Below are 24,010 nucleotides of genomic sequence, written 5' to 3'. Positions count from 1 at the left end.
TGTATGACCCACAATGATCTCACAAAGGCATATTTGTGTAAGAAACTCTGGGCATGAATGTATCAGGTCAAATTTACACAGTCACTCATGGATGCCTGCATTCAGAGAAAAGCAATCTAGGGGCGCCTGGGTGGCGCAGTCGGGTTAAGTGTCCGACTTCAGCCAGGTCACGATCTAATGGTTCGGGAGTTCGAGCCCCGCGTCAGGCTCTGGGCTGATGGCTCAGAGCCTGGAGCCAGTTTCCGATTCTGTGTCTCCCTCTCTCTCTGCCCCTCCCCCATTCATGCTCTGTCTCTCTCTGTCCCAAAAATAAATAAACGTTGAAAAAAAAAAAATTTAGAGAAAAGCAATCTAAAAGATTTCTTAGAAGAAATCAAATGCTTTATTAACAGTCATAACCAATTGTTTAGCAAGCCATATTAATATTTATTTCTTGATATAAGATTTAAAAATTAAGGGGCGCCTGGGTGGCGTAGTCGGTTAAGCGTCCGACTTCAGCCAGGTCACGATCTCGCCGTCCGGGAGTTCGAGCCCCGCGTCAGGCTCTGGGCTGATGGCTCAGAGCCTGGAGCCTGTTTCCGATTCTGTGTCTCCCTCTCTCTCTCTGCCCCTCCCCTGTTCATGCTCTGTCTCTCTCTGTCCCAAAAATAAATAAACGTTGAAAAAAAAATTAAAAAAAAAAAAAGATTTAAAAATTAAGAGTTTAAAAGGAAAAGGATCTGTGTTCAGAAAAGTCTGAAAGACTTTATATAAAACCTGGCTACCAATTAATTTAAGGGGAAAGGGTTGGTTAATATCAGCTTTCAACTAACTGCATCAAATATATCAGGAAAGGTCTTTGAAAACAAAAAACCAGAATAGTAGTTGCATGAATGCTAATATGTGTGTGGATAAAAGATAAAGCAGGTGAAACATATTGTATTTTGATGAAGAAAGATTTCATTTTATCATATATTTAGCAGTATGATTCATTCAACTACTATCTTTCCAATTTAGTCAAGTAACCTTCTTTAATTTAAAAATAAAAGATGAGACATCTTCCTGAATCATAAGCTGGTGACTTACACTGCTTCAGGTAATCTGAGAATGCGAAGCAAAAAGTAAAAATAATTTAGTTTACATCTGATGGGGATACTTTGGAAAAGGCATTTTATATCTACATGGCTATGTTTCTACACACTTCAAAACAAACTGATACTCAAACTATACACAGTAACAAACTTAAGTACAGAGTAGGGAAAGGTAAACTATATATACATGTTAATTAATTTCTTTCTTCAAATCAAATAAGTAGTAATATTAGAATAGGTAGTGAAACTGGAAGATACCTGGACAGTTTATTAGTACGCATTCATAAGTTCAACAAGTATTTCCTGAAGACAGATGTAATAAGTATTATTCTAAATACTGAGGATACTGCAATTAACAAAAAAAAAGTGCCTGCTTTCATGGAGCTTTCATTCTATTTTAACACTATAGACAATTTTAGGGTAAACCTCTGGAAGGAATTCAATTTCGAAAAATTTTGAAAAATTTCTGAATAATATTCAAAGCTAGTTAAAAGTTCATCTCTGTAGTAATATACCCTCCCCCCCATTTATTCAACTCTGAAAAAGTATTTTTGACTAGCTTCTAATTATGAGGGATTTGCCAAACTATTTAGTATTTAAGTTTCCTCCAATCTATTATTAAACACTACAAGGAAACTAATCGCTGAAAGTGTCCATGGTTCATAAAAGGGAAAATGGAAGTGTAGAAGAAATATAGCATTTCTCACAGTCCTCTCTAGTCTGCCTAATTCAATTAAAATAACTCTAATCCTAGCTGGCTAATAAGTATAGAATAGGAAAGTCTTCCTACTTAGTACATAAAAGAATCTGGGTGCTCCTCACACAGAACACTTTTTAACTTTTTTTTTTTTTTTAACTTCCTGAGGATTCAAATGTTTGTAATAGAACTAAAAGACACATTACTTAACTTCTCTGTGTTTCACTGTCTCTACCTGTTAAAATGATAACAGTACCTACCTCTTAACATTGTTTTCAGATTAAACAAGATTAAGGCATAAAAAGGTTTCAGTGCTCAATCATAACTGATGACATCAACCATCTCATTACCCTGTGTAGTGGGTTCTTAATAACAGTTTATACTTATCATTATCTTCGTCCCTAAAACCACAGTTAGGAAAAATAATAAACAAGCTATAATAAAGCTATTAAAAGATTTCTTTACATTTTGGCAAGATGATTAACATGCATATATTCCTCAAACTAAGCAAAAGATCAGTATCTGTTGAGTATCAGTAACATTAATGTTACTAATATCCAGAATTCCTGAAAATGGCTGAGTTTGGGAAATTTTCAGGAATCAAATAAAAGCTCCACCAACAATATGCTTTATCAACATTTTATTTATTACTCCAAAGGCTCAGAAGTGTTTCTTATCTTTAAAAACATGTTTATGCCTTTCATTTTCAAGTAGAGTTAACAGTGGAATTAAATAAACAGAGACGTTATCATCACTTAAAGATACTATTATTATCTTCTGGCCTTATCCTAATCCAGACCATATTGGAAACCTCTAAAATGATTTTATCAAAGAAAATTAAAAAATAAAGAACAAAAACAAAACCAAGTAAATGAGTAGAAAAGTCCTTATGTTTAATTAAATCTGGAAAATCATGTTGGACTACAAATAAAGGAATTAACAAAGATAAGACCTGAAGTTAAAGCAAAAATACTAATAAGAATCTTTCATTTAAAAACTTTGCAATCCTTCAAAGATCGGGAAGAAAGCCAAGATTCACCTCAAATGGAGAGGTCACTAAATATCCATGAACACTCACCCAACCATTGGTAGGAGACCTCTTGAAGACCCAGATGCTTGAATCAGCTGAAATAGTACCAAGTGTTTACTGATTACTCTTAATAGGGCAATGGAGCACAGGTTACTCCATACTATCAAAAATTATAGGTCATAACTATTGATAATTCCAGTGACTACCATTATAAATTACTCAAGGAAAAGAAGACTGAGTAAAGAGTTCTAAGGTGAAACCGTGTGCATGTATGTAAATGTGTACATTTCTTCCAGCTCTATTAGTGATATAAGTCTGATAACATAATTCTTTAAGTGTAAGTACACTGGCAGAATAAAATTTTTTAAATTGATATGTTATAAACTTCTTAAGGAAAGCATGTAAAATATTAATATGGGTTCAAATAGAAAATTTCTAAAAAAAATAATGTTTTTTTAAAGACAATGCCGATTTCTCAACACTAAGCACTTTAGTAACATACAGGAAAATATTTTCAGTCTCCTGCACTTAAAAAAAATATACAGTTCTTAACCTTAGGTCTTTTAATACACTAATGATTCTTCTAATAAAAGAATTCTCATATTTCAACACATAAAACTCATAACACTGAGGACTAAACAAAAGCCTCCTTGCTCAAAGGTGAAGACTATTTTCAACATTATTGATTAAAATCTAAAAGTTATCAACTTAATAGAACAGTATCTGATGTTAACCTAATTTCAAAGAGGAGTAAAGCAGGGTCAACACCTAGATGAAATACAATAATGTTTTTCTCAGTCTCTGGAAAGTGGGAGGCAGAATGATAACCCTTCCCATCTTACATTCCCCCTATATCATGACTCACTCCAAAGATCTATGTGGTAAAAATTAAGACACTCTACTACTGCAGAAATTGCCAAGAACAAAAAATGGAAGGTTCTATATTTCTATATTTTTCTCAAGCAACTAAGATATAAAAACTACTCTCTGATACATGTGTATCAAGTAAGGTAACAAGTGAAACAAGCCTCATTTGGTTTAAATAGTTTAGACAGGTGAGTAAAAAAGAACATTTGACATTTAAGGTCAAGTAAGCATATTCAAGCTACCAAAGAAACACTGAAATCCCACGCCAGCAAAAATACTCTAATCTGGCTGATAAATGACTTAACTGTTAGATTTCTAAAGACAGCTTTACAGTATAATATATCTATCACTTATTGAACATGAAAGAACTTTTGAAGTCTTGAGAACAGCAACAAAATAAAGACCAGAAGCATAAAAACACTTCCTGTCTGCCTATAGTAGATGAGGAAAATATCTGATAGTGTCAGGGACAGATTTGAGAAAAAAGTGGAGAAAAGGAATGGCTAATAGAAGACTAACCCTACAGTAACTAAGAATTCTAATGTCCTAATATGAAGAAAAACTAAAGATAAAAAAAGAAATAATAAAAAATGGAGTAAAGACTGACATAAAAAAAACTTGCAAGAAAACTGCAAACATTTTAGACCTCTACTGCAAATTTTAAATGACAAAGTATACCAATATTACCTTTCTTTCGAAAGAGTGCATTTAGGTAATTTTCTGCTTGGCATTCAATCTTTTCAGTGTTGGACTGGCCCTGAGATGATAGTTCCTCTGTTGGTGTTGACTGTGAAGAATCAAGAGATGGTATACAATCCTAAAATTATAAGAAAACAACATAAAAAATCACTTTTTATTATACATGAAATTCCATTAAAAATTGCAAAAAAATATTCTCTAAATGTTCATTTATTCTATCAAATTATATAGAGAGAACATAAAATTTGGACAGGAGTCAGGAGAAAAGAAATTTAGCTTTGATACCAAATTAGCCTTATTTTTTGGCAAAACTACAGTCAAAAATGGAGGGGGGAGCAGAGTAGATAAAATATATTGCTAAATAAATTCATTAGATAGCAATGCCAATAATGAGAGTTGTAACAACAAAGCAGGTATGTTTACCCACTAATCTGACCAAAATGGGTACAGGTTCTCAAGTTGTCATTTCTTTTCAGCCTTTCTCACACCAGTAAAGAATTAGGACTTTCCACCATACAAGAAGATGCTGCTTGTCTAGTTTATGCCTTGTTTATATTAGACACTAAATATTTAATCATTTACACAGGAAATAACTGTGATATCCAAAAGACTTCAAGAGAGTAAAAGGCTAAAAAGTAGTACCGCATTATCCTCCAGCTACAGATTCCTAAGAAAGACTACAGGGTGGTCTCAAATCAAACTAGGTCTCTAAACTCACTGTCATCTACCTAAATACAAAACAGATCTAAACTGAACTTCATGAGTCAGGGAGCTATAAGGAAGAAATGTGAAATAAGCAAAAAAGATGAGTGTTTTGTGATTTCACCTGCAAGTTAAGCTAAATGTTAGACTTTAAAATATTCTTCACATTACCAAAATCAAGTATTTAAATTTCCACTGTAAATCACCAATTTTCAGAAAAAATTCAGTTAAAAAAATTGTGTTACAATTGTGCAATTAGTTTAGAAATAATTTCATAGCACTAAAACTTACACTGACTGCTTCTCTCTGTAGATTACAAAATGAACATTTTTCATCCATAGACCAGTCAGTCAGCTCTTCTGGTTCACAGTCTTTAAAAGAGGGAAAAATATTCATTAAGTATACTAACTTTATTAAAACAAATAAAATTACCACTCTCCACAGCAATGGCTCATATAAAAAAACTAACTACTAATAGTAAAGGGAGAAGGCCTAACTTTGAAATTAAAGTGATGACCTCTAGAAAGAAATAAACAGAGAAGGCTGTAAGGAGAGTAATTTGCACTATTATGGGACAAAGTATCAAGAACAATGAGCTGGTTATAAATTAATTTTCTAACAATAGGGTCTTAAGTATCATCTAACCTTCTAAAAGATTCAATTTATCATTACCTATTAATTTTTAATTTTCACTATGAAAGAAATCAAAACAGGGAGATATGGGGGCAAAATAAATAAATTTTGCACATCATGAAAGCAACATAAAACAGAGAAAATGGAGTAAAGCACCAGAAAAGCCCACAGATTTGAGAAAATGGAATGCTGTCCAAAAAAACAGAAATTCATAGCTAAAGAGATCCGATTTTTATTACATTGTTTAAAGGTGTTGTTGCAAGAGTTAGAGTAGAAGGCAGGTAAACATGTTATATTATTCAACACAAAACATTTTTTTTTCACAAGAATGTTTCATATAAGTCAACTATTATAATACAAAGTTTGTGCAAAACAAACATATAATGAAGAAATTTTATGAAGATAGAATATCATTGCCATCCTAACTATACTTGGTATGACAGTGATTTTTCAAAGTTCCTTCTTGCAGTAAAACTCTCCATCTCTTTTCCCAAATAAATTTTTACACAGAACCTCAAATGTATGAAACCATTATCACCTGAGGCAGTTACCCTGGTACTAATTTGAAAAGCACTGGGGTATACCACAGTAATTTTCCCTCATACTTTTGAAATACATAATGAAGTTGAATACATGTTTCTACTAAATTACACAGAAAATAAGCTTACTTTTGTTGGAATAATAATAAATAAATAAGAGTGAGGATCAGCCTCTAAGCAATTTTGCATCAATCCAGATACACAAATCAGAGTAGAAGATAGTATGATGTGATGGAGTATAAAGTGTATAGTGATAGCTCCCTTAGGTTTTAACAGTGGTCCAGAAATATTTCTATTATTTATCTAAACTTAGAAATGGTAGGAAATGGGAGCATGAAACCCAGTATAGGGCAATGTAAAGATAACTGGATTTAAAGTCTCCAAAAATCTGTAATGGAACTTACTGGTTGTAACCTTGTCAAGTCACAACGTTTTTGTTTTAATTTTCACATCTGTAAAGTAAGGATCCCACTACCTAACTTGTGGATCACATGAAAAAATGTGAAAATATTTTATAAACTCTAAAACACCATGCAAAGGCTAGTTACTATCAAAACAGGATCATCAGTCATTATTTTTTAAATCTATACCATCACAAATATATTTAATAAGGTTAATTTGCATAAGACAGATAATTTTAATATATCAGTTTAAGAAAACTGATCACTTTTTTGTAAACAACCTGATTAATCAAAAGTTTAAGCAATCTATACAATTAGAAACCCAGAACTGTAGTTATGTAGGTGTAAAATTTTCTTCAACCTTTCAGCCTGTCACTATAGAATAATACATTCACACTCCGGAATGTGGAATTGTGCAATGTCTCTTCCTGATCAGTGGAATGAATGTGGGAGAAGTGGAAGTATACTCTTCCAAGCTGATGCTTTAAAAGGTATGGCAAGTTCCCCCAGTTCTGTTGAGTTTCTACCTTGCAACACAAAAAGAACTTGCCCAACACAGCCATTACTCCTTCCGACTGGCACCTGGAATCATCAGGAGAAGTGATTCCTGAAGTCCAGTGAATCAGATCACCCAATGAGCAAGCAATAGATTTTAGAGCTCTTTGTTATGCAGTATTACTGTGCAAAAACTTGACTCATAGGCTAAGCATAATAACTTTGATAGATCAAGGAAATCTTATTGCTTTTTTATTATGGCCTCATGAATAAAAAATATGAAAGATACCTAGCACTGTGCTTTTTTAAAAAATAGCTGGTAGTCCTGGAGAAGAGGTATTTTTGAAAAACTATTACAAGGTTTCATGAAGTTTCAGTGATAAATATGTTGAACTGAGGAACAACTTTGGATTAATTAAAACAATTACCAGCTGTAAAATAAGTTGGGCATGCTCAGATTATCTCATTTATTTTAGTTATTTTAGAAGTTCTTCAGAGAGATGTTAATTAAAGTAAATCCCTATGTGGTTAAATAAACAGCACTGAATAAATCAAAATTATATAAATGCCATTAAATTTTGCTGGGTTAAAAAAACTATGACTTTACTTACAAATATTTAATAACTACTCTTTCTACATCAACTTTTGATTTTGAGTTCAAATAAATGATGATGAGACACATTTTTTTTTATTTATTGGAAAAAAATTTTTGAAAAACTCTAAGCCAGATTTGTTTGTCCAGATTATCTTTTCATGTCACGAAAAATAAATACTGCAACAAAATACATTAATTTTTTTTTTTAATTTTTTTTTTCAACGTTTATTTATTTTTGGGACAGAGAGAGAGACAGAGCATGAACGGGGGAGGGGCAGAGAGAGAGGGAGACACAGAATCGGAAACAGGCTCCAGGCTCCGAGCCATCAGCCCAGAGCCTGACGCGGGGCTCGAACTCCCGGACGGCGAGATCGTGACCTGGCTGAAGTCGGACGCTTAACCGACTGCGCCACCCAGGCGCCCCAAAATACATTAATTTTATCTCTCAAACAAAATAAGACAATAAATCAGATATCCCTAAAATAAGTTGCCTCTTATTCTGAAATTTTAATTAATGAAGCTATAAATTCAAAAAGGGCCAAAGTTTGTATCTCACAGAAAAGGCAATGTCATAATGAAAACGGATAGTAAATGACTAACAAAAGATCAACATTTTCACCATGGGTATATACTCATGGGCAAAGTTTGGTTCTAATCATTTTACCTAATCTATCTTGGAAAGATAACAGACTTTGAAATTAGAGAGCCCTGGAACTGAGATATCTTTCCAAATACTAGATGTGGCCTTTGGCAAGTTACTTTCCCTGGCGTCAATTTCCTCATCCGTTAAAATGAGGATAATAATTACACCTTAAGACTATAGTAACAAAATTAAACAAGAATGTATGAAGAACACCTAACAAGTCCAATTGGTGGTACTCTCATTTTCTTTTAGATAATCATACTTCCTTTGAATGTTTTTATTCTCTTCAGTACCCTTTAACCACAAGAAATAAATGTAAAGTTCCCAAAGACAAAGCCCAATGAAAAGTGAAAAAAGAGAATACTGAACTAGGTTGATCATGAAGGTCATGAAAAAGTAGTTATAACTATGTTGATTTTTTTTTTTAATTTTATAAATGTTCATTCACTTTTGAGAGAGAGAGAGATAGAGAGGGACAGCGTGCCCAGGAGTGAGCATGAGCGGTGGAGGGGCAGAGAGAGAGGGAGATACAGAATCCAAAGCAGACTCCAGGCTCTGAGCTGTCCACACAGAGCCTGAGGTAGGGCTCCAACTCACAAACCAGGAGACCATGACCTGAGCTGGTCGAATGCTTAACCAACTGAGCCACCCAGGTTACCCCTAACAAATGTTGACTTTGAGGGAAGATACTGAACATTGGGCAATGTTATTAAAAAATAAAATTTCATTATGAAATTACATAGTAACTATACTGAAAAGTACAAAGAATAAAAACTATTTGTAATCCCATCATCCAGAGATAATGATTAACATTTTGCAATATATCCTTCCAGTTTATATTCTAGGTCTTTTCAAAAATGAGCATCAGCAGATTCTTTGAAAACATCAATAAAAGTGATAAACCTCTACCCAGCCTAACCAAGTAAAGAAAAAGAAAATATCAGAAGTGAAAGATGGGCCATCACTACAGATTCTATGAATAATAAAAAAATAAAAAAATATTATGAATAATATTAGTCGGACAAATTCCTTGAAAGACACTATCTACCAAATTTCAAACAAAAAATAGAAAATCTCAATAGGACTATATCTACTAAAGAAATTAAATCAATAATCAATAACCTACCAAAACAAGAAAACTCCAATCCAGATGGTTTCTCTACAATCTGTTCCAGAAAATAAAAGCAGAAGGAATACTTCCTCATTCTATCATTATTATCTATCATCATTACCTAACTACCAAAAACTGTCTGAACAGACACCTCATCCAAGGATATATGCAGATCGCAAATAAGCTTATGAAAAGATGCTCAATATCATTTGCCGAGATGCTCAATATCATATGCTGCTAGAGAATTGCAAATTAAGATGAGCTACCACTACACAGCTACTAGAATAGTTTAAGTCCGAAACACTGACAACATCAAATGCTGGTGTGGATGCAGAGCAAAAGGAACTTAAATTCATCACTGGTAAGAACACAAAATAGTACGGCCACTTTTGAAGATAAGTCTTACAGTTTCTTCAAAGTTTAACATAATCTTTCCATACTTATCTAGCAATGGGGCTCCTAAGTATTTACACAAATGAGCTGGAAAGTTATGTCTACATAAAACCTGTACACAAATGTTTACAGTAGCTTTATTAGTAATTACCAAAACTTGGAAGTGACCCAAATGTCTTTTAAGTAGACTGTGGTACATCTAACCAAGGCAGTATTATTCAGTAATAAAAAGAAATGAGCTGTGATGCCATGAAAAGACACAGGAAACTTATATGCATATTGTTCAGTGAAAGAAGTGAGTCTGAAAAGACTAAATACTGTATGATTTCAATTATATGACATTATGGAGAAGAAAACAAAAACAGTAAAAAGAGCAGAGGATTGGGGACAGAGGAAAGAACTAAAAAGGTGATGAATACAGGTGATTTTTAGGCCAGTGAAACTATTGTGTTGGATATTATAGTGTGGATACATGACTGTGCATTTGCCAAAATGCAGACAACTGTACAACGTGTATACTTAACTATGAGGCTTTAATTAATAAAATATATTGATATTGGCTCATTAACTGTAACAAATGTACCACACTAATGAAAGATATTAACATAGAGAAACCTTGAAGGGGGATTATATGGGAAATCTTTGTACTTTCTACTTGATTTTTTTTCTGTAAATTTAAACTGCTCCAAAAATGCTATTTAAAAAATTAGGATATTATACACATGTTTATTTGTCACAAATATTTCCTATGCTCAAATATACTTCTAAATCATTTTTAACAGATACGCATGGTTCATCAAACAGATGCATCGTAACTTATTTAATCAATACCCTATTTTTGGATACTTAGTCTTGGGATTATAAATAGCATGATGAATACACTTGGATAAGTTTTTGTGTACACATTGATAAGAGCTAATATAATTTACCTAACTATAAAATACAGCAATATTAGATTCTCTGGTTTTAATATAGATAATCAATTCATATTAGAAAACTACTGACTTAATACTAGGCCATGAATTCCTAGTAGTTCCTTTCCTCACCGCTAATCACAGTTCCTTACACAAAATAAGCATTCAAAATATTTCATCTAACAAAAAGGTAATACATAATGGGGAAAAAGACATCTCTTCAATAAATGCTAAGAAAACCGGATAGCTACGTGTAAAAGAATGAAACTGGACTGCTTTCTTACATCATACACAAAAATAAAGTCAAAATGGATTAATGACCTAATTGTGAGACCTGAAACCTCAAAATTCCTAAAAGAGAACACAAGCAGTAATTTCTCTGACATTAGTGGTAGTAATATTTTTCTAGATATGTCTCCTAGGGCAAAGGAAACAAAAACAAAAATAAACTATTGGGACCACATCAAAATAAAAAGTTTCTGCAGAGAAAAGGAAACCATCGACAAAGCAAAAAGACAACCTACAGAATGGGAAAAGATATTTGCAAATGATATATCTGATAAGAGGTTAACATCCAAAATATATAAAGAATTTATTCATCTCAATAACAAAAAAACCACAAATAATCCACCTAAAATATGAACATGAATAGACATTTTTCCAAATGACCACAGGCACATGAAAAGATGCTCAACATCACTCATCATCACGGAAGCAAATCAAAAGTACAATGCGATATCACCTTATACCTGTCAGAATGGCTAAAATCAAAAAGGCAAACAAGTGATGGGTATTAAGGAGGGCACTTGTTGTGATGAACACTGGGTGTTGTATGTAAGTGATGAATCACTAAATTCTATACCTGAAACTAATATTACACTGTATGTTAACTGACTAGAATTTAAATAAAAACTTGATTTAAAAAATGCAAGAAACAACAAGAGTTGGAGAGGATGTAGAGAAAAAGAAACTCTTGTACACTGTTAGTGGGAAGAAAAATTGGTACATCAGTGTGGAGTCTTCAAAAAATTAAAAATAGAAATGCCATATGATCCAGTAATTCCAATACTATTTACCCCAAAAAAACCCAAAACACTAATTCAAAAAGATACATGCACATCTATGTTTTACTGAAGCATTATTTATAATAACCTAAAGATGGGAAGCAACCCAGTGTCCATTGATAGATGAATGGATAAGAAAGATGTGAGATGCACATACATACTAAAATATTACACAGCCTTAAAAAAGGATGAGATTATGCCATTTGTGACAGCATGGGTGGACCTAGAGAGTATTATAAGTGAAACAAGTCAGACTGGGAAAAACCAATACCATATGATTTCAATTATGTGGAAACTAAAAAAAAAAAAAAAATCAAATCAATAAACAAAAGCACAACTGGACCTATACAGAGAATAAACTGGTGGTTCCAAAGGTAAGGAAGGGGTGGGTGGGGTGGGAGGACAGGCAAAATGGATGAAGGGGGGTAGGGAATAATAGGCTTCCAGTTATGGAATGAATAAGTCACAGGAATAAAAGGCACAGCACAGGGAATATAGTCAATATTGTAATAGTACTGTATGATGACAGGTGATAGCTATACTTGGGGTGAGCATAACATATAGAGAAGTCCAATCACTATGTGCACACCTGAAACTAATGTGACATTGTGTATCAACTATACTCAGATTAAAAAAAAATTGGGGGGAAGGGGGGCCAGAGTGGCTCAATCAGTTAAGTGTCTGACTCTTGATTTCAGCTGGGGTCATGACCATGGGATTGAGCCTTGTGCGAGCTCCGTGCTGAGCATGGAATCTGCTTAAGATTCTATCTCTCCCTCTGCCCCTCTCCCCCACTTGTGGTCTCTCTCTAAAATTAAAAAAAAATTTTTTTAATGTTTCACCTAATAAATCTTAAAAAATTGTTTTGTGCAGCACCTGGGTGGCTCAGTCAGTTGAGCATCTGACCCTTGATTTCAGCTCAGGTCCTAATCCAGGGTCATGGGATCCAGCCTCAAGCTGAGTTCTGCACTAAGCATGGAGTCTGCTTGATATTTTCTCTCCTTCTGCCCCTCTCCCCTACTCACACACTCTCTCTCTCTCAAAAATAAAAATAAAAACAAATAAAAAATAAAAAGTAATTTTGTTGTCTCCACCATCATAGTGTTTAGAGTTGAAAAAAGGATATTATGTCAAAGATATTAAACTTCAGTCAGTGGTACAGTCAGGGGTCAGCAAAGCTTTTCCATAAACAGCCAAATAGTAAATATTTTAGGTTTTGCAGGCCATACCATCTGTCACGCCATTCAACTCTACTGTTGTAGTATAAAAGCAGACAGAAAATGTTTCAACAAATAAGAGGGGCTGTTTCCAATAAAACTTTATTAACAGGACAATTAAATTTGAACTTCACATAATTTTCACATGCCATGAACTATTAATCTTCTTTTGTTTTTTTCCCCACTATTTAAAAATGTAAAAATTACTCATAGCTTAGAGACCATTCAAAAGTCAACAAGCTGTATTTGCCCCACATGCTATAGCTTGCAGACCTCTGATATAATCTCCCTTCCAAATGTAGACACACCTAGAGAAAAACCAGTAAGGATCTATCAGCCAGTTTACATAGGCCTACTGCACTCTTTTCGTATTTTTGTAAATATTCACAGTCACAAATAAATCAGATGATCCCATAGGTGGAAGAAACCAGCTCACAAATAAGACATGAGAAAGGACTGACTAAAGCAGAAAAAAAGAGGGAATTTTTGCTTAAAAGTTTAATTTTTTAATAAAAAATAATTTGGAGTAATATACAAGAATCTTTTGCTACGTAATATACTTAGTTTCTGGGTTTTGCAAAGTAATAAAGGTTCAGATTTCCAATGATTTATCTGAAAACATACACTAATCTATTTGAATTCTGCATACAGATTTCTTTAGTGAGAAATCCCTATACTTGTAGTCTCAGCATCTAAATATTAAACCATTTTTAACATTGGCAACAAAACAAGCACACTTATTTTTAAGAGGTAAGAAAGAAGCTGGAGATGTCTCTAATGGGTAGTTTTTACATGCCTTTTCAAAAGGCTCTACATTTTTTATTTAATTTTCCTTCAAAATATATGGCTGTCTTCATCCTTGCACAGATCACAGATTTATTGCTATTATATTATCATTCTTAAAGCTACAATTTAATTAGAAGCTTTTTTTTAAATCATAAAAGCAGAAAAAGGAGGAAGAATTTACCTAAGAAACCTGATGAAAGAGTATCTGAGGGTGAAAAAAAGGCAACGAATATGTGCTTATATGCAAGTTCCAAAGCTTAGCTAATTTTGTTAACTCCTCTCACCAAAAAAAGCACTAAAAAGGACATAAAGTATAAGATCTATCTGAATTTAAATAAATGGAACGAGATATACTGCAATGGGTGATTAAATCAACTAAGTAAATTAATTATAAATAGATCTACAATGAAATACTGTTAAGAAAGATGAAAGATGATCTAGGCGTTATACACCAAAATGATATACCAGTGAACACAATATGCACAGAAACTATATACACTGTGCGTAGAGTATACACCACTATAATAAAAGAATAAATATACACAAGCACATATCTTACATTTATATAAAAATGTTTAAAGGTTATCTATGGATTGTGGGACTAGGAGTAATGTTTTTCTTTCTGGCTTATCTGTATTTTCAAATTCCCTAAAATAAACATGTAAAATGTGCATACTAAAGGAATACTAGCCTAGAAACAAAAAACAAAGCATTTATTTCCTTAGAACATTCTGCCCTTTGCATAATAAACAACTTCTGAATGAACATAAACATACACATACATATACAACGTATAAACAAATGAAAGTAGGGGAAGCAACAGGCTAAGAGTCTTAAGTTGTAATTTGGGTTACCAGAAGACAATTAAGTATAATGTTGACTTCTGACATGAATGAGGAGAGCAGGTTAAGAAAGGAAGGCTGAAGAAATAGGTCAAGCATAGGTTAAATTTTTGTTTCTATAAATGTTTCCTTTGTTCATTTGTAAGCTCAGAAATATAGGTGAAATTACAGCTAGTACTGCTAAAAAATATATCAGGTAAAAATACTTAATTCAGTGTTGAATTATGACAAGATGAGAAATGATTAAAGTTAAAAGACATAAAAAATGATCTTAGCTATAAGAATAATAAAACACAAGAACAAGCACATTTTGGAATCTTCATTCTTAAAGTCGTGTTCTACATGTGTATCAATTCATCTCACTGAAGACAGGTGGTTGGGACAAATGATCTTTCACAGATACTTTCAGATCTACAATTTATAACTCAATTATCCTGCTCAACATTAATAAAGAAAGAGCAGAAAACTCTGACTACTCCCATCATCACTTCCTCAACTCCCACCTCAACTCCCTCAACTTAAAGACTTATTTATACAGAAGAGAGAAGGGCCTGTAGAGATGTCTTGGGTCTTGGTAGAATGGCAGGTACCACAGGATAGAAGGTAACAGAGTTAGTACATAAAACTGACCCCATACAAGACTCAGAAATAATTTGATCAAAATCAAAGCAGTAAATCTAGGGGCGCCTGGGTGGCGCAGTCGGTTAAGCGTCCGACTTCAGCCAGGTCACCATCTCGCGGTCCGTGAGTTCGAGCCCCGAGTCAGGCTCTGGGCTGATGGCTCAGAGCCTGGAGCCTGTTTCCGATTCTGTGTCTCCCTCTCTCTCTGCCCCTCCCCCATTCATGCTCTGTCTCTCTCTGTCCCAAAAATAAATAAATGTTGAAAAAAAAATTTTTTTTTAAAAAACAAAGCAGTAAATCTATACTAGCACTACCCATTTTGTGAATAAACAGGAATATAATTTCAGATGTCTACAAAACTGTTCTTTCCTAGTGCTCTACATTTCCAAGCAAGCAATAAAACAATTGAACTAGGGTATCACAGTAATTATATCATAAATCAAAATCTTCCACTAGGATTTATGCTACAGCATTTGAAAGAGATGGCTATACTACATAACAAATAGTATTATACATAAATATAAGATTCTGAACACACATGGCAGGATTTTTCAGAATGACAATCTGATTTCCAGGCTGCCTATCTCATGAGCAACAGAAAATATTTACTTAAATCTTCTTTAAGAATAAGTGAGGACACATAATATGTAATAAAAATTAAATTGTACCATTAAGCCAAAAACAAGCTTCAGTTTCCATTTTGATCAGTGTACTAAAGTTTTTAAAAAGATTTATAAAACAAAATATTTGGATTTTATTTATTCATTTAAAAATACTAATTAAACAAGACCACAAATTCATATTTAATATAAAGTTAGCATAGAACAACCATTTTTTGTTTATTAAATGGGACAGAGTTTTAAACTAAAATTTAAAAAGCATTACCTTCAAATAAACTGAGGTCTCTTCGTAGCCGTGGTCCATAAAGCCCTTCTAAAATACTCTCAAAACCTGTGTTGTAAAAGAGAGAAAAATATATAACCTACTGGAAGAGTTAATTTTATAATAATCAAAAACCATGAACTCTATATGATTTAGAAATTTATAAATTTTACATACTATAAGGTGTCATTTTTCCTTAACGTGTATTAAGCTGAAGTAGGCAACACACAATAAACAATCAAACAATGACTGTCAGAAATCACATGATTGTGAAATTAAAATATTCAAATGTAAATATTCACAACAAAAACAAGTAAATATCTTTGTTACTTAGAAATATTCTGAGGTTGAAATATTATAAGCAGTAATAATTTTGTAGACAGAATAAAAAACAAAACATGTACTACATTCCAGTTTATATTTGTTATAAAAAATGTTAACGTAAAAGAAAGTAGCATCTTTAACCCCAATTAAAAGAATGAGTAAATGAATGAGAAAATCTTGCTGTGAAAAGTATGATGTGCAAAATTTAAATCTACATACTTGTATAAATGAAAACACAACAATTTTTTCATGGTTATGGACTGCCTTGTTTTAAGGAAAAAATTACTGAATATCTTGTCAGGTTAACAAGACCCTAATTCATGAATTTACAAGAGTATTCTACCTTCTGAATATACTGATTTTAGTATTTTACAATTTTCTTTTTGAAGTCTGTACCTGTATCTTATTCAATTTTAAGCAACTTAATAAACTACAAGGGATCTCAAGAAAAATGACCAGAACGGCAAAATAACCAGGAAACCAAGAAAAGGAACTTAGGGAAGAAAACAACTTAAGGGTAGCATGATGGCTCTGAACAAAGAAAACTAAAGTAGATTTTTTTTTAGTGGTATTCCTAAATTATAAAACAGTGGAAATACTTCTATAGAAATGTTTCATAAATCATAAAATGTTTTATTTTTAAAAAATGTTTATTTATTTTGAGAGAGAACGTGTGCAAGCAGGGGAAGGAGAGAGGAGAGAGAGAATCTAGGCAAGCTCCATGCTGTCAACAAGGAGCCCGGGATGGGGCTCGATCCCACAAACCATGAGATCATGATGTGAGCCAAAATCAAGAGCTGGATGGTCAACCGACTGAGTCACCCAGTCACCCCCATAAGATGCTTTAAAAAAAATGTTTTTTAGTATCTTTGAAATCAAGATGTATATTAAAATCAATGGTGTGTTATAGCCAAGGAGTGGCAACATTTTTTTCATTTAGTAGAACATGAAGAAATAATACAACTTACAACTGATGTCTTAAATTTGACAAGATAGTTATCATGATACTTGGTAAACACGTACTTAATAAAATCTTCGTGAAACGATTCAGTACTAGTTCCAATAGTGGAAATTTCAGGCAGAAAGTGAATGAACTATCACCAGAGAGAGCTTTCAAGAATGCCTCATCAGGGAAATACAAATCAAAACCACACTGATATACCACCTCACGCCAGTCAGAGTGGCTAAAATGAACAAACCAGGAGACTATATAGATGCTGGAGAGGATGTGGAGAAACAGGAACCCTCTTGCACTGTTGGTGGGAATGCAAACGGGTGCAGCCACTCTGGAAAACAGTGTGGAGGTTCCTCAGAAAATTAAAAATAGAACTACCCTATGACCCAGCAATAGCACTGCTAGGAATTTACCCCAGGGATACAGGAGTGCTGATGTATAGGGGCACTTGTACCCCAATGTTTATAGCAGCACTTTCAACAATAGCCAAATTATGGAAAGAGCCTAAATTTCCATCAACTGATGAATGGATAAAGAAACTGTGGTTTATATACACAATGGAATACTACGTGGCAATGAGAAAGAATGAAATATGGCGTTTTGTAGCAACGTGGATGGAATTGGAGAGTGTGATGCTAAGTGAAATAAGCCATACAGAGAAAGACAGATACCATATGGTTTCACTCTTATGTGGATCCTGAGAAACTTAACAGAAGACCATGGGGGGAGGGGAAAAAAATGGTTAGAGAGGGAGGGAGCCAAACCATAAGAGACTCTTAAAAACTGAGAATAAACTGAGGGTTGATGGGGGGTGGGAGGGTGGGGGGGGGTGGGTGATGGGCATCGAGGAGGGCACCTGTTGGGATGAGCACTAGGTGTTGTATATGGAAACCAATTTGACAATAAATTTCATATTAAAAAATAAAATTAAAAAATAAAATAAAATAAACCAAAAAATAAAAAAACAAAAATAAACATTTAAAAAAATTTAAAAAAAAAAGGATGCTATATAAAAGACTTCCAGTTTGGGTAAAGACTCAGACTGAAAGAAGCCCAAATCTCTTTCTATTACTAAGATATTCTATTTACCAATGTTTTCCAAAAATAACATTGTAAACAATTATTTTAAGATGTTTTTCTGTGACATATATTGGACAAAATGTATAAGCCTATATAATGTATTCCCTATGTAAGCCAACTGAATTTAAATGCTGAATGTTTCCTAGATTTGTTTGAAAAGAAGAAAACAAATAAGGACTTACACTTTTGTTTTATTGAGTTTCTCAGCTCCTCCCTAGATAACACCAAGGTCTTACATATATCCTGTTAATTATTTATTCATAGTGCATAGTGTTGGTGCTACCATAAACATTTTTAATCAAAAGTTTTGTTTCTGGAAATCAATTATGGAAACATAATTGATGTTTGTATATTGACTCAATATCTAGCAACATTGCTAAATTCTCTATAAAAACTTATCTGGATATTCTTTACATACACAAACACATTATCTATAGAGAATGGTAGTTTTGTTTTCTCCTTTCAAATCCTTACTGCTTTCTTTTTTCCTGTTCTTGCCTTACCACCTTAGCTAAAGCCTCCATTATGATAATGAAAATTAGTGATGATAGTAGACATCCTTGACTTTGTGAAAATTAATAAAAGGAAATTTCATTTAGAATGGAGGCAGGAGGCCAGCAGTGGGAACTCTCATGTCCTATCACTAGTTGTCAACTGCAGCCTAAATGAAGAGAGGGACTTTGCATGTGGAATATACCTGACTGTCCCAGAAGGAAAAAAGAAGGCTTTCCTCCTCTCCCGGCAACAGTTTAGCCAATGAGAGCCTGTCATAACTCAGCCAATGAAAGGCCACTATACTCTGAACTCCCAGTTGGCTCCAATGTTTATAAGAGCCCACCCAACTTCCTCCTTTTCCTCTATAAAAAAAGAAACTTGTTCAGGGGACTTGCCTATGGTTTTGCCCCAGCTTGCTTGTCCAGGATGACAAGTCTCTGCTATTCCTAAATAAATCCATCTTTCGCTGGTAAAATAACGGTCAGTTTTATTTTGAAGGTTAACTACTTATGTCCGATCTAGGTGTGAAAGCATTCAAAGTTTCATCATTAAATATAATGTTGGCTACATTCTTTTAAAATAACACCACTTGGGGCACCTGGGGGGCTCAGTCGGTTAAGCATCCAACTTTGGCCCAGTTCACAATCTCACGTTAGTGGGTACAACCCCTCAACAGGTTCTCTGTTCTCAGTGAGGAGTCTGCTTTGGATCCTCCAAAGAGAGAGATGCAGAAACTGAAGCGGGCTCCAGGCTCTAAGCTGTTAGCACAGAGCCTGACACAAGGCTTAAACTCACCAACCACGAGATCATGACCTGAACCAAAGTCGGAGGCTTAACTGAGTGAGCCACCCGCACCCAAGGTATTCTGTTTCTTATGTTACTGCCCATTTCAACTATATTTCTCAATTTACTTGCATAAAATGTTTCAGTATATGTTTTTATCTAATGTCCAACAATATCAGCAGCTGTGTCCTTTTTGCTTCTTATTCCTTACTTTGGTTATTTATGCTTTCTCTTTTTTCTCAATCAAGCTCATTAAAGATTTCTCAATTTTTTTTTTAATTTAAAAAGAACCTTTTTTTGGTTCCTTGATCTCTTTTGTATGTGTGTTTTCTTATCCACTAATTTATGCTCCTGCTTTTATTTCATGTCCTCTATTTTGAGTTTATTTGGCTCTTATTTTTCCTTTTTAAATGAATGTTTATCTCATTAACTTTCAGCTGTTCTTCTTTCCTAACATGTATTTAAAGCTATCAATTTCCATCTAAGTACTCCTTTAAGCCGCATTACACAACTTTTGATACATTCATATTCTCTCATCATTTGGTCAAAATATTTCCTAATTTCTATTATGACTACTTTTTGGACCCATGGGTTTTGGAAGCATATTTCTTAATTTATTTGAAGAAAATGCCCAATATAATTTCAATCCTTTGAAATTTTCTGAGATTGTTTATGTAGTTGATATAGACAACTTTTGAAAATTGTCTACATATACTTGAAAAGAACACGCACTTGAAATTGGTGGATACAGCATTCTGTATTTGTTCATTAGGTTAGCATGTTAACTGTACACTTTAAATTATCCTTATTCATTTCTGTTATGTCTCTTCTCAGTTGTTGAGAAAAGTATCTTAAATCTTCCATAAAATTGTGACTTTTTCTATTTCTTTGTTGTTTTATATATTTTTTAGGCTGTATTATCAAGTGTTTATAATTTTATAACTTTCATAGCTTCCTGGTGAATAGAACTTTATACAATTATGAAGTCACCTAATTTATTTCTAGCAATGAGTTTTGCATTAGACTATATGGTCTAATATTATACATTGACTATATGGTCTAATATTATACAGCTATAAAATAAAACATTTTTTGGTATTGTTCCCATGATAGGTCTTTTTCAATTATTTTACAAACTTCCTGTATTGTTAATGTGGAATATCTTTTTAAAAACACTCTGAGGGAAAAAAAATAAAATAAAAACACTCTGACATTTTGTCTGAAGTTAGTAATTTAAATTTAAAAGTTACCAATATATTTGGGTTTAAATTTTTATCTTTTTTTCTATTTGTATCAAGGTGCTATGTTTCTGTTTCTCTCCTTTCTTGCAAATTCTGGAATTGACTGAATATTCTTCATTCCATTTGTTCTTCTCAGTTTGAAAATTGTTTCCTTTATTTCTATGCTTTTCTTAAGTTAACCTTGAAATCAGGATATAAATCTAAAGTTAATCAAATCTTTACCCATCATTGCAAGACTCAGACCTCCTCCCCATATACGCTATCGCTCTGTGTACTTTCCCGAGCATTATGTTCTTTTATGTTTAGAGACATATTTACCCTTGTCTTTGCTCTTCGTTACTGATTAAAACTCAAAGCATGCTTCTTGGACTACTTTTCTTCTGCGTAAAGTAATTCCTTTAGTGAGCATCTGTTGCTGACAACACCCTTCATAAGACTGAATAAAAGTGTCTAAGTCATCCTCATTATATACTTTATGTTGCTCTCTTCTGTATTTTACCTCTCTCTTTTCATAACTGTATTATGGTTAATTTCTTCTACTCTATATATATTCCATTTCACAAATTCCCTCTATTGTACAATCTGACAAACATACCCTCTGATTTAGAGTCAACCTTAAAGAGATATAATTTTCATACAATACCACGTATCCATTTTAAGGATAAAGTTCAACAAATTTTGACAAATGCATACTTTCATTTAATCAAGAACACAATCAAGACAGAATATTTCCATCAGCTCAAATGGTACCCTTGTGCCATTTTGAGTAAATTGCCTGAAATAATCCAAAGCCCAAAGAAACACTAATCTATTTTGTCATTATAAACTAGACTTGTCTTTTCTAGAGCTGCATCTAAATGGAATCACAAAATACACACTCTTTTGTATCTTGCTTCTTTTGACCAGTAGTCTGAAATTTATTCATGGTGTTACATGTATCAGTAGTATTTTCCTTTTAATTGTGGAGATGTATTCTGTTATATGGATATATTATAAATCATCAATTCTCATGTTAATGGTCATTTGGGTTATTTAGAAGGTGTGATTATTATAAATAAAGCTGGTATGTACATGCATGTATAAATCTTTATAAATATATCATATTTCTCCAATAAATATCTAAGATTGTTATTGCTGAAGTTAGTTGTAGAGTTGCTTTGGTTTGTTGTTAAAATTTTAAGAAACCAAATAGTCATTTTTACAAAATGGCTGTAGTCTTTTACATTCCCACCAGTAATAACACAAGAGATCCAGTTGCACCAGAACCTTATCAACTTTCGCACTCTAATGAATGTGCATGTGGTTGTAATCTGCAGCTCCTTGATGACTAAAAACTGTTAGCATTCTTTCTATTGAAATGTCTCTATTCTGTTTTGTAACAGAATAATGCTGGCCTCATAAAGCAAACCGAGAAGATAGCTATTCTCTATTTCCTGAGTTTGTATATTTTAACATTTATTCATTAACTATAAATCAGACCTGAAGTTTGCTTTATGGTAAGGTTTTAAATTATAATTCAGTTTTTTTAATCAATAAAAAATACTCAGATTATCTATTTCTTACCTAAGTCATTTTTGGCCATTGGTATCTTATAAGTTATAGTATTTATTTGCAGAAAGTTGTCCAAAAGAGTTTCTTATTACCCTTTAATGTCTGTAGAATCTGTAGTGATAGCCCTCTATCATTCCCAGTATTTTTTTTTTTAATTTTTAAAATGTTTATTTTTGAGAGAGAGATACAGAGCACGAGCAGGGGAGGTGCAGAGAGAGAGAGACGGAGACACAGAATCCGAAGCAGGCTCCTGGCTCTGAGCTGTCTGCACAAAGCTGGACATGGGGCTCAAACTCACGGACCATGAGATCATGACCTGAGCCAAAGTTGGACACTTAATGGCTTAACTGACCACGCTAAGTGCCCCCTGCCCCCTGTGTTGGTTTAAATATCTTCTCTCCTTTTTCATTAATCAGCCCAGACAAAATTTTAGCAATTTTATTGGTCTTTTCAAAATACCACTGATGGTTTCAATGATTTTCTTTATTGTCCATCCATTTCTGTGATTTTGATTTCTGCCATACCTTTATTACATCCTTCCTTCTAATTACTTTTGTTGCATTTGCACTTAATTTTTCTAAGTTTTCCAGGAGGAAGCTTAGATCACAGATGAATTTTTCCATTGCCCTTTTAAAAAGTTTTTATTTTTAGAGAGGGAAAGTGTGAGAAGGAGAGGGGCAGAGGGAGAAAGAGACAGAATCTTAAGTAGGATCCACACTCAGCACAGAGGCCAATGCAGGGCTCAATCCTACAACCCTGGAATCATGACCTGAGCTGCAATCAAGAGTCAGACACTCAACTGACTGAGCCACCCAGGCACCCCAACTGTCCTTTTCTAATTAAAGCATTTAAAGCTATAAGCTTCTCTATATTCATTATTTTAGCTCCATCTCATAAATTCTGATCACCTATCTTTACATTTTCATTCAGTTCAAAATGTTTGCAATTTCTCTTATGTTGTCTTCTCTTACACACAGGCTATAAATGTGTTGTTTAATTTCCAAAAATTTGGTCATTTTCCAGAAATCTTTGTTACTAAATTCCAACTGAATCCTTGTGATCCATAAAGCATGTTGTGTAAGATTGCAATCATTTTATATTTGTTGAGGTTTACAAGTAGCATATGAAGTACATTGGAGAATTTCATGTACACTTGAAAAGAATGTGTATTTGCAGTTATTGAGTAGATTGTACTATGAATGTCAGGCCTACTTGACTGATAGTGTTCTTTAAGTCTTCTACAGTTTTGTTTTGTTTTTTTGTTTTGTTTTGTTTTGAAGTCTTCTGTATTTCTGTAGATCATTCTCCATTAGGTTCTGTCAGCTTTTGCTTTGTGCATTTTGAAGCTCTGTTAATTAGGTGTTTATGTGTGGGGCTTTT

The 24,010-nt window shown here is 33.4% G+C and overlaps 1 protein-coding gene across 11 annotated transcripts in view; it reads right to left on the bottom strand.

Moving 5' to 3' along the window:
- The window catches only part of LCORL (ligand dependent nuclear receptor corepressor like), a 166,763-nt gene that overhangs the window by 100,670 nt on the left and 42,083 nt on the right, over positions 1-24,010 (bottom strand). For 9 of the 11 annotated variants that reach the window (XM_047855645.1, XM_047855641.1, XM_047855635.1 and 6 more), the window contains exons 2-4: positions 16,205-16,270; positions 5,357-5,436; positions 4,352-4,481 (exon numbers count right to left, since the gene is read on the bottom strand). In XM_047855645.1, coding sequence (XP_047711601.1) covers positions 4,352-4,481; positions 5,357-5,436; positions 16,205-16,270 — 276 coding nt within the window. Of the gene's footprint in view, positions 1-2,845; positions 2,893-3,781; positions 3,787-4,351; positions 4,482-5,356; positions 5,437-16,204; positions 16,271-24,010 lie in introns of those variants that run through there. The other 2 variants (XM_047855647.1, XM_047855637.1) reach the window with 2 other exon arrangements.

The sequence above is a fragment of the Prionailurus viverrinus genome, chromosome B1 (genome assembly GCF_022837055.1).
Source record: "Prionailurus viverrinus isolate Anna chromosome B1, UM_Priviv_1.0, whole genome shotgun sequence".
Taxonomy (NCBI): Eukaryota; Metazoa; Chordata; class Mammalia; order Carnivora; family Felidae; genus Prionailurus; species Prionailurus viverrinus.
This window is presented reverse-complemented; position numbering and strand designations above follow the sequence as displayed.